Raw genomic sequence first — 13,029 nt, 5'->3', positions numbered from 1 at the left:
TCGAGGTCCCTTCAGTCCTACAATTCTATGATTCCTGATTTCAGATGGGATGGGATCCTGACCTCTCACCAGCCACCTTATTAGAGAATGTTGTGTTAACCCCTACACCAGAGGGTGCAGGTAGTTCAGGCAACAGCCTTCCCTGACAACTGGGAAACCTCTTCCCTCCCTTCCAAAAAGGCATCAGCAGCTAGAGTGCCCTCACACAGGGAGCAGGAACCAAGGGGGTTCTTGTGTGAATACAAGAAGATCAGCAACAAGCAGGACCCTGTCCCTTCTTTCTACCAGCAGCCTGGCAGTGGCAGATGCCTCCATTTGAGGAGAGTGGCAGCAGCAATAGTTGGGGATGCTCAGCCCAATGTACATACTGAAGTTCCTGCTGGGCTAGACATAGAGCAGACTGCCCAAGAGGCATCTTAATGATCACCCCATTGAGATGAGTCTGGAAGCTCACACAGTCAGTGGATGAATTGGGAGCTAGAACTTATTAGAGGGAGATGAACCTTGTCACACGGCGAGCTATGCCCTTTTGTAGGGGTTCAGTATTAAGCTCGGGTTTCTGCCTGATTTTTATAGGAATTCTGGGATTTCTAGTGCCATTAGACTTGTAGGCTGGGAGGAAGGAGAATAAAAACCAAGCTATTTTGCATTGCCATGCGAGACCTGTAGAGAGCAAGGAATAATTCATAGATTTATGAGCTATTAATTATTATTAATAATTGGGAGTGTCTGTGCTGAGAGACCTGAAAGGGAACAGTTTAGTTGTTCCGTTTCTCCAGGGAAGGGTGACTACTTCCTGGAACCCCTGTGCCAATAGGTGAACCCAGGCAACTAGGGGGTAGGACTTTGTGAACCTATGACACAAAGGTAGAAGGGCTCTTTGTAGCCCCAGTGAGAGGGATGGGACAGCCTGAGGAGGCGGTGTGAATGGTTGGGGTTTTCCAGTACAAGTGTTGAGACATACAATAACTCCTCGCTTAACATTGTAGTTATGTTCCTGGAAAATGTTACTTTAAGCGAAATGATGTTAAGCGAATCCAATTTCCCCATAAGAATTAATGTAAATGGGGGTGGGGGGGGGTTAGGTTCCAGGGAAATTTTTTTGCCAGGCAAACGACATTATATACATATACAGTATATGTTTTAAATAATTTTAAACAAACTATTTAATACTGTACTCACCAATGATGATTGTGAAGCTTGGTTGAGGCAGGGCATAGTGGGGTTGGGGCGCAGGAGCTTGCCCCACTCTGCCCATCCGGCGCTCCTGCCGGGGAGCTGGGTCAGGGGTTTGCCCACTCCCCGGCTGGAATGCCGGGCGGGCGGAGTGGGATAAGCCCCCACACCCTGACCCTGCTCCCCAGGTGGAACACCAGGTGGGTGGAACGGGGCAAGCCCTCACGCCCCTACCCCGCTCCCCAGCAGGAGCGGCAGGTGGAGCGGGGCGAGCCAAACAACCTTATAACGGAACGTTGCGCGACTTTAAACAAGTGTGTTCTCTAATAGATCAGCAACCTAATAATGAAACAATGTTAACTGGGACGACTTTAAATGAGGAGTTATTGTATTTTGTATGTTGTTAATCTGCACTCCAGGAAGGGTAGACTTTGTTTGTGGAACTCTAGTTGTATTGTGTGATTACAGCAGACCCAGGAGGAAAACTGTGTTTGGATGCTAGAAGATGAGGTACACTGTGACATTTCTGTGTATTTGTCTGAAACAGCTGTATGTTGAATGGGGGCAAGGGCCTGTTGAAAGGCCATGGGGTTTGTCTGAGGAAGGTATCCTTATTCAAATTATGTAAATATGAAAAGAAATGTGACATTAGGGCCAGGCAGTGGTTCTTCCCATCTCCCCCAGCACAGGCAGTGTTTCTCTCTCTCTCTCCCTCCCCCTCCGCCCCCCCCGACTCAGTTTGCCATCAATTCAATTCTAGAAGCCTAAGCACATGGGTGGGATGGTTTTCCTAAGCTTTGTTTCATTGTAGTAGGGCTTCCGAGAATACAAAAAAATGGTGCACGTGGTGTATGAGAACTAACAATTTCTTGTTTGTTTGCTATGACCCTGATCCATCAAAGCATGAAAACACATGCTTAACTTTAGCCTGTGTGTAGCCCCACTGAGGTCTCTGTCTGAAGTGAGTAGGAGTCCCCTCCCGTGCTTACGGTGGTTGGAGGTCTTAGTGTGACTTTGTCATTTGTAATGTATGTCTATGAGTCCTACTCATGCACTTCATTTTCTCTAGCTGTGCTTGTGCTGTATACTTCTGGGTGTATTTGTTGAGTCAGTTAGTAAATCACCCGGGGAAGCTTTGGTGGGGGGAGGGAAGAGCAGATTTGTCTTGTTGGAGTCATGTGGTTTTTCTGAGTCAACGCCAAGTATGTTCCTAAAAATGTATTTTTTCCAGTTGTTTTCTTAAAGTTAAATATGACTGGCTTTCTGCCTGACACATTCTTTTATCAGAAGATACATCTCATTTATTTTCCTGTGCATTCTCTCACGCAGTGTCAGGTCCAGACCCTTGTCCATTACTTTATCCAAACAGTGGGGGCTCTGGCACATAGGTGGATTCCTTCACAGCGTATAATATTTCTTGTTGAGTGAGAAATGGTTCAATGTGAAACTAGAGCTGTCTCCTATAGACAAGTGCTTTGAGAGCTTTCACCTCCACCGAATAGCTGCTGGATATGGGCAGAACAGGCCTTGTAAAATATTTCCTCAACATTTTGTGTGTGTGCAGAGATAACAACCCTTTCAGCTGTCCTTGATCATGCAACAAGATTTCTGTGTCTACTCTATGCCTGCTGGTGTGTCTTGCTCTGCAGTAGGGTTTTGATAGGAGGCTATGACAATTGATCTTGATAGCGCAGCGGTGCAGTCTCTTCCCCCCCCCCCCCCCCACATTAAAATAGAAAGATTGACAGGGCTAGTGGTTCAGTGCAGGCTCTTGTCTTCTGGAATGAGGGAGAACTGGGCTAAGCATTTTTATTCCTGAGGCAGGGACAGATTAAATAACATGTTTAGTTTTCCAGTTTCCATTTTGTTTTTTTAAGTTATTAGCATTTAACAATGGAGTGATTTGAGGGGAAAAACAAACAAAAACCCTAAAACCAGCTGGATATTAGGATAATAAAAATATGCTTTCAAAAATTTAAGTGGCTTCAGTTTTGAGGTATAAAAGGAGATACTGAGCAATATGCCTTTTCATTAGCTACTTTTTGTAATGGTTTCAATCATGCATATTCTGAATACTATTCAATCTAAATACTGTGTTTATTGACCAGATGGATCACTGATCTGTAGATTAAGGACTCTCTACGTACATGTAGATGTGATAAATAGACTCATAACATACTCTAGCCATATATATTATGCACACTACCAATAATAGGAGACTCAGGTTTTCACTTCATCATCCAGAAGAAGTCCTGAATGCTGTCATGAAAGGGATGGCCCACTACTGCAAAAGATGGAGACTTAAACCTTGTAAAAGACAGGTTCCAGCTGCTTCCATTTATACCATACAAAGGCCAACAAACAGCTCAGCATGTTCCTGAATGGATACTGGATGGTTCACAACCCAAAGTCTGTGTATCTTGGTGTTGCACTGGACAATACTTTGACTTTCAAGGAACACCTTACCAAGACCTCATTGAAAGTAAAGACAAGAAACAATCTGATCAGCAAACTAGCTGGTTTAATGTGGGGAACCAATCTACAGATGCTACAATTCTGGACTTGCCTTCTGATATTCTGTAGCAGAGTATTGCTTCCTGGTGTGGCTCAGCTCTTTACATACAGGACTAGTAGACACTCAGCTCAGTGGAACTATATGTAAAATAACAAGTATCAGGAGAATGAGCAGCCTGGCCTGACTGGCATTCCGGTCCTATATTGCCCCTCCTGGCATCAGCAACAAGTTGCCTTGCAGAGTCTGCTCCTTAAAGTATAAAAGATGCCACATCTACCCGTTTAAAGATGTGTTTAATCTACCGAGCTGAAGCTCAAGGTGTGTTTGGACAATTCCCCTAAAGAACTTCAATTTCACTTCCAAGTACACCGCTACCTCGATATAATATGACCCGATATAACACGAATTTGGATATAACGCAGTAAAGCAGTGCTCCGGGGGGGGCGGAGCTGCGCACTCCGGTGGATCAAAGCAAGTTTGATATAACGCGGTTTCACCTATAACTCGGTAAGATTTTTTGGCTCCCGAGGACAGCGTTATATCGAGGTAGAGGTGTATCATACTAGGTAGCAAGAACAAGCCTCAGACATAGCCAGTGCCTATCTTATGACAAATCCAATAGTTCAGCCCCCTAGTTTTGACTTTCTATGCCATCTTTGAGTAAAGCTCAATTACTTCAGAGGTGGAGTGATCAGATTGAGGCCACATATTTGCAGGCTGCATCTATCAGTAAGGGCTGCCTGGTTCCCTCATGAACTTGGACAATGCCTTTCCTTCACCTATTGAATGGTTAAGTCAATTAGACTAACATGCTTGACTTGACCATTTATGAGATGCAATCAATCTCTGTGTGTGTGTGTATATATAAATATATACTGAAATAGAGCTGTGATATAGTTTTCCAAGTGAGATTACAACCGTTCTCTATAATTTCAGTTGCTGGCACTGAGACACTTTCATGGATTTTGTAATAGGCCTGAACCAATTTGAACTCAAGCTTCCATACATTTGAATCAAAAACTGTAAATGAAACTCAGAGGATGTAAACGAATGGCTTGTCTAAACAGAGAGTTAGTGTGCAACAAGCTGGGGTGTGAATCTACCTTGCCGCACAATCTTTAGCATATTTAGCCTCATGACACTCCTGTGAGGTATGAAATTGCTATCATCCCCAATTTACAGATGGGAAATTCAGTCATACCTGACTAAGGGACTTTTTGAGGATCCCACAGGATGTCTGTGGCCCAGCAAGAATTGAATCCGGGTCTCCCATTGCTTGGGTTAGCATTTTGCTCTGGGGGCGTGCTTCCTCCCCACTTACCACGTGCAGACTGCCCATCCCATCTCAAGGTTGCGCTAGATGAAGAGTCTGACCAACTGTTGAGGGGGGCACAACTATTGAGCCAAGAGATCATTTATATATAACTAGGAAAAAGGCAAGATTCCCAGCTATAAACAAATGGCTTTCCAACCTGGGTTTACTTTGTCACAGGTACAGGGCAAGCTGTGCTTTAAACTACTTTTAGTCCCATCTCGGGTGCACCCTTTAGGTGACAGGTTTGGCTTCTTGCACCTCTTTCAAGGGAGGACTCTGTGGTCCAACCACTATTAGACTGGGTAACTGGGCCACCATAGCCACCTTGTTTTCTGACTGTGTAAACATGACAGCCTCAACTAGGGTGACCAGACATCCCGATAAAATCGAGACTGTCCTGATATTTTGTTCGGGACACAATTTGTCCTGATATTTCGCGGCACTCCGCCTTTTTTTTCTTTTTTTGCTCCGCCGGCGACCCCCCCCCCCCCCCCATCTGGTCACCCTAGCCTCAACTATACTAGGCAACTGCAAGAAAATTTCTCTTAGGGAGTCTGAGACGAATGGCTGATTAAAGTGACTCAACAGTTTTATCAGAACAAACATTGCTTATTCACCCAAAGGTACATAGTAAGCAGTAAAAGGGATAAAACAACACAAGGCCTGTCCCCCTGGTTCTCACCTACAATGTATTCTTTCCTTGCACTTTATCCTTTCCATGTTAGGTAAGTTCAACTCAGCCTAGCCATTCCAACTCCTGGGCTGTGAGTTGACAGACCGCCCCTGGAACATCCTCCAGGCTCCTTGTTAGAAACTCCTCTCCAGCCATTGCTGCCCATTGAATCCCACTTCATCTCTAGGCTGGAGTTTTCAGAGGATTAGTATCCTCTTTGATCCCAAGTTCCAGCCTGAGAAGAATAAACCTTGCTAGTCTAGCTGGAATATCCACCTGCCTGGCTCCAAAGTTAATAGCTTCCCCGTTGTATCCATAAGAACCCTTGATATTCTCTCTGACAGGACCTTTTCATTGGCACTGTTTTGTTTCCTGTTTGTTTCTCCCCAACAGCCTACTTTGAGTTAACTCCTTGCAGTTGGGCAGAATAATATCAAGCAGCTAAACTGAAGTGCATATGATATTTATAAAAAAAATACAGAATACTCCTTCATTCTTCATGCTGTGCAAACTGGTGGGAAGTATCAATGTTAATTGACCCTGAGCTCCATTAATGCAGCAATTTAAAAATTATATTTGGATGGGGGAAGATTATCTAGGTCTTCATGAATTGTGAAAAGGTGCATGGGAAGTATGGGAACATTAATAATAATACTTAGCTCATACATAGCACTGTTTAACAGTAGATTTCAAAGTGTTTGACAACGTTAAATAATGTATCATTTTACAGAGGGGCAAATTGAGGTACAAACAGGTGAGCAGTAGTGTCTACCTTTTAAGTGAAAAGTATTAAAATTATAAAAAACCTGGGATAATTTGTTCTTACGGCACATGTCTACACACACAGTTTCTAGGTAGCTTTATTGCTACCATGAAAATTAGTGTTAAAATGTGTTAGATAAGCTCTTAAGTATTAATTTGAAATCCATGAAGTTGGAGACATCAGTCTATGAACTATATGGGGTATATTCTGAAGGCAATTTACTACTCATTTTAAAACCTCCCACTCTGATGTTTTTGCTTTCAATATAGGCTCCTCAACTGTTCTTGTCTTCCTCTGTCAAACGCCTGTAAGCTCTGGGAGGGATACAAGACTGCATTAGTTCAGTTTTACATGAGTCTGCATGCTACAGAATATTATTGAAGATTCATTTTTAAAAGCATTACTTTGTTTCTTAATAAGAACACTTGATTTGTTAAACTACTTTAATCAGGAATGGTTTAGTTGCATTTATCTGGGATAATGTAGCAAATCTGACGTTTATTTGTTTCTTTAACATGAGTAATGTTAATTTTATTAAGATTTCCAGCAAACTCAAATATTAGAACTAAGCTCTGTTTTATTGCAAATGCCTATGTTTAGATATGCTTATTGAAATGGTTTTTCTACTCCTTGAAGATACAGTGCTTACTTAGTGTGATTTGTAATGAAATTCAGGCAATCTCTAGTACTCTACTGTAATTCTCTATTTTACATGTAAATTATATTTTGAAGCACTGTATCTTTCCTCAATAGTGATTAAGCCTTCAAATAATGAAAAAGAGGTTAGTTTGTTTGTTTTTAATGATTCATTACTCCTTTGGGAAAGACAAACTATGTACACTGTTTGGAATGAATTGTCGAGTTACCTATAGACAGTTTTCAGAGTAGCAGCCGTGTTAGTCTGTATCCGCAAAAATAACAGGAGTACTTGTGGCACCTTAGAGACTAACAAATTTATTAGAGCATAAGCTTTCGTGGGCTACAAGTGGGTTGTAGCCCACGAAAGCTTATGCTCTAATAAATTTGTTAGTCTCTAAGGTGCCACAAGTACTCCTGTTATTTCTATAGACAGTTATTTCTCTTTTTTTTTTTTTTTTTTTTTTTTTTTTAAAAGTGCTCGCTAGGTTACACTTCACTCTGTATTTCTCTAGAGGAAATAGATATATCTAAGAGAGGTGGATATAGATATGTCTTATTTATTATTTAAATAGCATCATCGGTGGTCATTATGGTAAATTTGAGATGAGGCTCCTGCTTACAATGTGGCTTATACAAATACCATGAGTAAAAGTTATCACCAGCACAGGATAGAGAGAGGAATGGGTTATATGGTTGAAGAATTAGGGGCAGAAAAGCTCTTGGAAGAGCATGTATGAACTACATGGTGTAATCAATTGGGTTATCATGGTGTAATCATGGTGGGGTTATATATATATATATATATATATATATATATATATATATATATATATATATATATATATATATATATATATATATATATATATATATATATATATATATAATAAAATCCTAAAATGGGACCAGATCATCCCCTCTCCTTCAGGGTCTGGAGGGTCTCTGAATGGATTCTGTCGATGTATCGTGGTGTCCCCTGCATCCCTTCCCACTCCACACAGATATCCGTGCTTCAGTTCATGCTGTTACGAGTCCTGACTTAGGCTCTGTGCCTATAACTCCCTGAGTGGTGGCGTTTATTCACAGGACCTGGGACATCTCTTGCAGGAGAGGGCAAAGGACCAGGTCATAAAAGTTGACTTTCCATGGGGCTGAGACCTCCCTGCTTATGTGTGGAGTTGGAAAGTCAGACATTCCAAAACCTATCCAGGCTGATGGGGCCCTTAGTTGGAAACACAGATGAACCTTCCATGTACCCCTCTTGTAGGTGTTTCCTTGGGGTGGTACAGTTTGGCCCAGATCAGCAATGGAGAGTGCTGAAGTGGAGATCAGCAGCAAGATGCTGGCTGGAAAAATGTGAATTGCAAGAAGCTATTTGAAGGAGGAGAAATAATGGATAATAAACGGATGTAATTACAAATACATATAGAACAGATACAGCATCCCTATACAGTACCTAAGTGTGATGGATTTTCTTTATTACCACATAAGAAACAAATAATAGGTTGATAGTAACAGGAGTGTGCATCACATGGGACTTGAACATTTACATAGCCTCTTGTGCCATTTAGTGCATTAACGTGCATAGTTTTGCCACAAGGATTCTGTGATTAAACTGTAAGTGTTGGGAATTTATCAAACTGGAACAGAGTAGTTAGCAAAGACTAGGACTGTTTTTGTCTATTTGTTTTTTCTTCTCTTGATTGTGCTGCAATATATAGGAAAAATAATCGTATGTGTGCATAGATACATGTGGCCATGGCCTGGGTTCAAGTCCCTGTCACAGACAGGACCTTATAAATGATTGCAAATCACATTCCTTCATAACTACTAGGAATAAGTTGATTGAAATTAAAACTGAAAAGCCTCCTTTCTGCAACCAGGAGATTGTCGGAGGGAATATTTCACAGATCTGAAGCTACTCCGATGCCACAATGGTGCGTGTGGTATGCAAGTATTGATAGACTAGAAAAATCAGACTTTTTCCTTTGTTTCTAAGTGTTTATTTTTTGCTAATTTGCAGCCACAGGACCAAGTCTTCAGGTTGGCCACATCCTTCAGGAACCTGGAGCTTGAACCAGGGCCCACCCTATGGATGGGAGATGACGACAAACAGAGATGGGAGAGACTACTTCATCAAGTAGGTTGAACAGATTTAGCATGAGCTTTTGCTACAAATGGATGAAGGCTGCAGTTCAGTACTATAACTCTAGTACTTAGCACTCTTTCTCTCTGCACCTTGAGTTGACATCAGCTTCAGCTTTACCATGTTAATGCTCAACTGTTCTGGTTTGTGCACAAAGAGATGGTCTTGGCTAGTCTGTATTGTATCCTGTCTCTTTCATGGTTGCATATCCTTGATATCTTCTGATATTGATAGAAAAACAGATAACTTAAGGATCTGTTTTTCTTGGTATTTGATGTTCTGCTGAAGACAGTTTCCTAGAAAAGAACCTTACAGTGAAGAATTACAGTAAATATGATTCACAAAACATCCCCCCCAGGTTTAAAGAATGAGGCAAAAGATCAGTTTTGACTGGGACTAACAAATCTGCTCTATCTCTGACATGTGATCCCTTTTAGTTTGCCTAATACATTCATCATACTGGCAAAGAGAAAATAAGTTCTTTGATCCTATCTAGTGTGTAATCTAATTCTTAGATTTCCATTTGCTTGCACAGCTAAGATCCATGATCCTTTGCCTCTGGGTTTAAAGGATTGTAAGAGAAATTAAAAGGAATGATTAGATTGTAAACAAAGGTTATGTTTGCTTTTTTTCCCCTTTAAAACTTTCCATAATTACTCTTTTGAACTCTTTTTATGTGCCTCTGATTAAAATAGATTTTCCTATCTAAGTAAGTGGAGCTCTGGTTTGGATTGTAGTTTGGAACACTTTTTTGCTAAGAACAAATGGAGCTGAAATAGCAGAACCATCATTTGGTTTTACTCTATTTGTTGCTATTAGTCTAATTTACTTCTGCAAAGACCAGGCTAAGTGTTTTTTAAGAAGCAGGATTTCAAAAGTGCTCAACACCTAGAACTGGTGGTCAGAATTTCTGAAGAGCTCAGCTCTTGTTAAGGCACCTAAATTAAGTGTCCAAAATTTCAAAAGGCCCTAGCACCCAGCAGCTCCCATGGTTCTAACTTGGTTAATTGTTCTTAATGGGCGCTCTGGGTGCTGAGCTCCTTTGAAAATCTGGGGTGAGATCCTCATCCCCACGCCACACTCTTTACACAGGGTGAAAGGGTTGGAATGTTATAAAGGAGCCCTGAAAGCTGTGAATCTAGTTAAAGGAGAATTCTCCTAGCACAAAAACTGAGGCAGACAGACTAAGAACTCACTCATAGGCATAGAAGACATAATGGAGGCAAGAAGGGTGTGTTGGGGATAGGACCACAGCATGTAGATTTTGAGTAGGCCCTGAGCAACCAGGGACAGAAATTTAAACAGTCCTCAGGGTGTTTAAATTATACCAAGGGCTCTAAACCAGCCCAGGATTGAGATGGTGTAGCCTACCCTAGCCACCCTCGCCCACAGCCATTAGTTCTCATCCCTGGACTTGAGCATTTTTCCCAATCCAAAACTTACTCATATATCACATGACCTTACAGGCTGGAATGTGTGTGTCAGTACAGTAACTCCTCACTTAACGCTGTAGTTATGTTCCTGAAAAATGCGACTTTAAGTGAAACGATGTTAAGCAAATCCAATTTCCCCAGAAGAATGAATGTAAATGGGGGGGGGGTTAGGTTCCAGGGAAATTTTTTTTTGCCATACAGTACAGTACTATAGTTGGGAGGTGCCCCTGCCTTACCCCACACAGGCACAGCCCACTGGCACTGGAGACAATGAGGCAGGCAAGGAGGCTGAAAGTGCTGTAGGCTAGGACAAGCACATTGCGCAGCAGCGGCAGCTTCCCCTACTCTGCAAGCACCAGGGGCGGGGGGCTCAACCCTTGGCCTGCCCACGTCACCCCTTCCCCCAAACCCCCACCCTTAACCTGCCTCTTCTCTCCGCCCCTCCTCCCCCTTTACTCCGCATGCGGCATCCTCCCTCCTCCCCCCTCCCTCCCCTGCCTCCTGCCCACGGCAATCAGCTGGCTTGCAGCGTTCAGGAGGCAGGGGAGAGGAGTGAGGACATGGCGCGCAGGCTCCTTCTGCCTCCCGAACGCCGCAAGCCAGCTGATTACCACGGGGAGGAGGCAGGGGAGGAAGGGGGGAGCCTGCGCGCCGAGTCCTCGCTCCTCCCCCTCCCTCCTGCCGGTGGCAATCAGCTGGCTTGTGACGTTCAGGGGGCAGGAGGGAGCGGGGAGGAGCAAGGACTCGGCCCGCAGGCTCTCCCCCCCCCCCCCCCCGCCTCCTGCCCACGGCAATCAGCAGGTATGCGGCGTTCGGGAGGCAGGGGAAGGAGGGGGAGCCTGTGCGCCGAGTCCTCACTCCTCCTGAACGCCGCAAGCCAGCTGGTTGCCGCAGGGGGAGTAGGGGAAAGGCGCTGATCCGCGGGGTCTGCCGGCGTGAGGCGCTGTGGGGGGGGGCGTGAGGGAGCTGATGCGGGGCTGCCAGCTGTGGACAAAGCAGGCAGCCAAACGACGTTATAGCAAAGCATTGCACAACTTTAAATGGAGCATGTTCTGTAATTGAGCAGGGACGTAAGATTGAAACAACGTTAAGCGAAAGGACGTTAAGTGGGGAGTTACTGTACTTCAAGTATCTTATTGGGTAAACTGTGTTTTAGTGCCTCCAGCTACTAGCCAGCAGAGATGCTTTTAAAAAGTCAATAGTTTCCTTTAATAATTACCTCTCGATTTCTTATGCTTACACTCTGCTAGACTAAATTCAAGGTGCTGTGGTGTTTCCATTTACAGGATTCTTTCTGAAATATTTTAGTCATTTAGTGTTTAACTATCAGCTTTACTGAATTTGATTACCCAGCAGTAACTAAAAATCCCAAAGACTATTTCCAACATGCACTAGGTGAGGTATATAATTTGGGAAGAATCTTTTAGAACTGTGCATTTTTGCTATTGTTACAAAGGCCTAGTGAAGAATTTAGACAGGACCTTCCCAGAACTTTGTAGCTGTAATTTGCTTTAACAGTAGTATCTAGCTAGTGAAGACAACCATTAAGCTTGATTCCTGCGTTCTCTGACTTCCAGAATGATGATAGTCACAGAATGATGGTCTAATTCTCATGGATCAGTACAGAGCTGTACCTTACTATATTGAATGCATTAGCACTCATAAATTCTGTAAAAATGAATAGAGCATTTTCAAAGTTAATATCTGACTGGTAATTATCACCTCTGTCTGCAATTTTTGTTTTTTTTATTCCCTTTTAATATGTTGAGGCCCCATGTTGTTTTATTGCCTTTCAAAATATTGTAGAAATGCTCTGATCAAAATTCCTTAACAGTCAAAAGGGCCTTTTATGATGCCAAATTATACTGACCCTAGTGTTTAGCTTTTATATTTAGTGTGTTTTAGTGCTCATAAAGACACTAAATTAACATTCTAGAGATGATAGCCCTCTAGTCCCTTTGGGGCCATTATTCTAGCTGCAATTGGCTATTTATTTACTTATTTATTTTATTTATTTATTTGGATGTATACAAACTGTAATTGGAGAGCACCCAACTGGTGTTCTGGATGCCCTTGACAGTTTTTTTTAAAACGCTAACATAAGCAGGCCCATCAATTTCTCACACATCAACAACTGAAATTAGTTGAGTTTGCACGCAACCCCCAGCCCTTTCCAACACCCATTTCCTCGTAGCTCAGAGAAACAAGATGAACATTACCACGTTTTTGCAGAAGTGGGAAAGAAGTTAGGGCTTGTCTGCACTTAAAATGCTACATTGGTGCAGCAGCACCACTGCAGTTGGCCACTGTCGCGTTTCAGCAGAGACACTACCTATGCCAATGGGAGGGTTTCTCCCATTGGAGTAGGT

At 42.8% G+C, this 13,029-nt stretch overlaps 1 protein-coding gene across 1 annotated transcript in view; it reads left to right on the top strand.

Annotated features, from left to right (window-relative positions):
- The window catches only part of FRMPD4 (FERM and PDZ domain containing 4), a 436,947-nt gene that overhangs the window by 261,187 nt on the left and 162,731 nt on the right, over positions 1-13,029 (top strand). The window contains exon 3 of the mRNA XM_065415057.1: positions 9,105-9,221. Coding sequence (XP_065271129.1) covers positions 9,105-9,221 — 117 coding nt within the window. The remainder of the gene's footprint in view (positions 1-9,104; positions 9,222-13,029) is intronic.

Source organism: Emys orbicularis, chromosome 1 (genome assembly GCF_028017835.1).
Source record: "Emys orbicularis isolate rEmyOrb1 chromosome 1, rEmyOrb1.hap1, whole genome shotgun sequence".
Lineage (NCBI taxonomy): Eukaryota > Metazoa > Chordata > Testudines > Emydidae > Emys > Emys orbicularis.
Note: the sequence above shows the minus strand (reverse complement) of the source record. Positions and strands in the feature narration are given on the sequence as shown.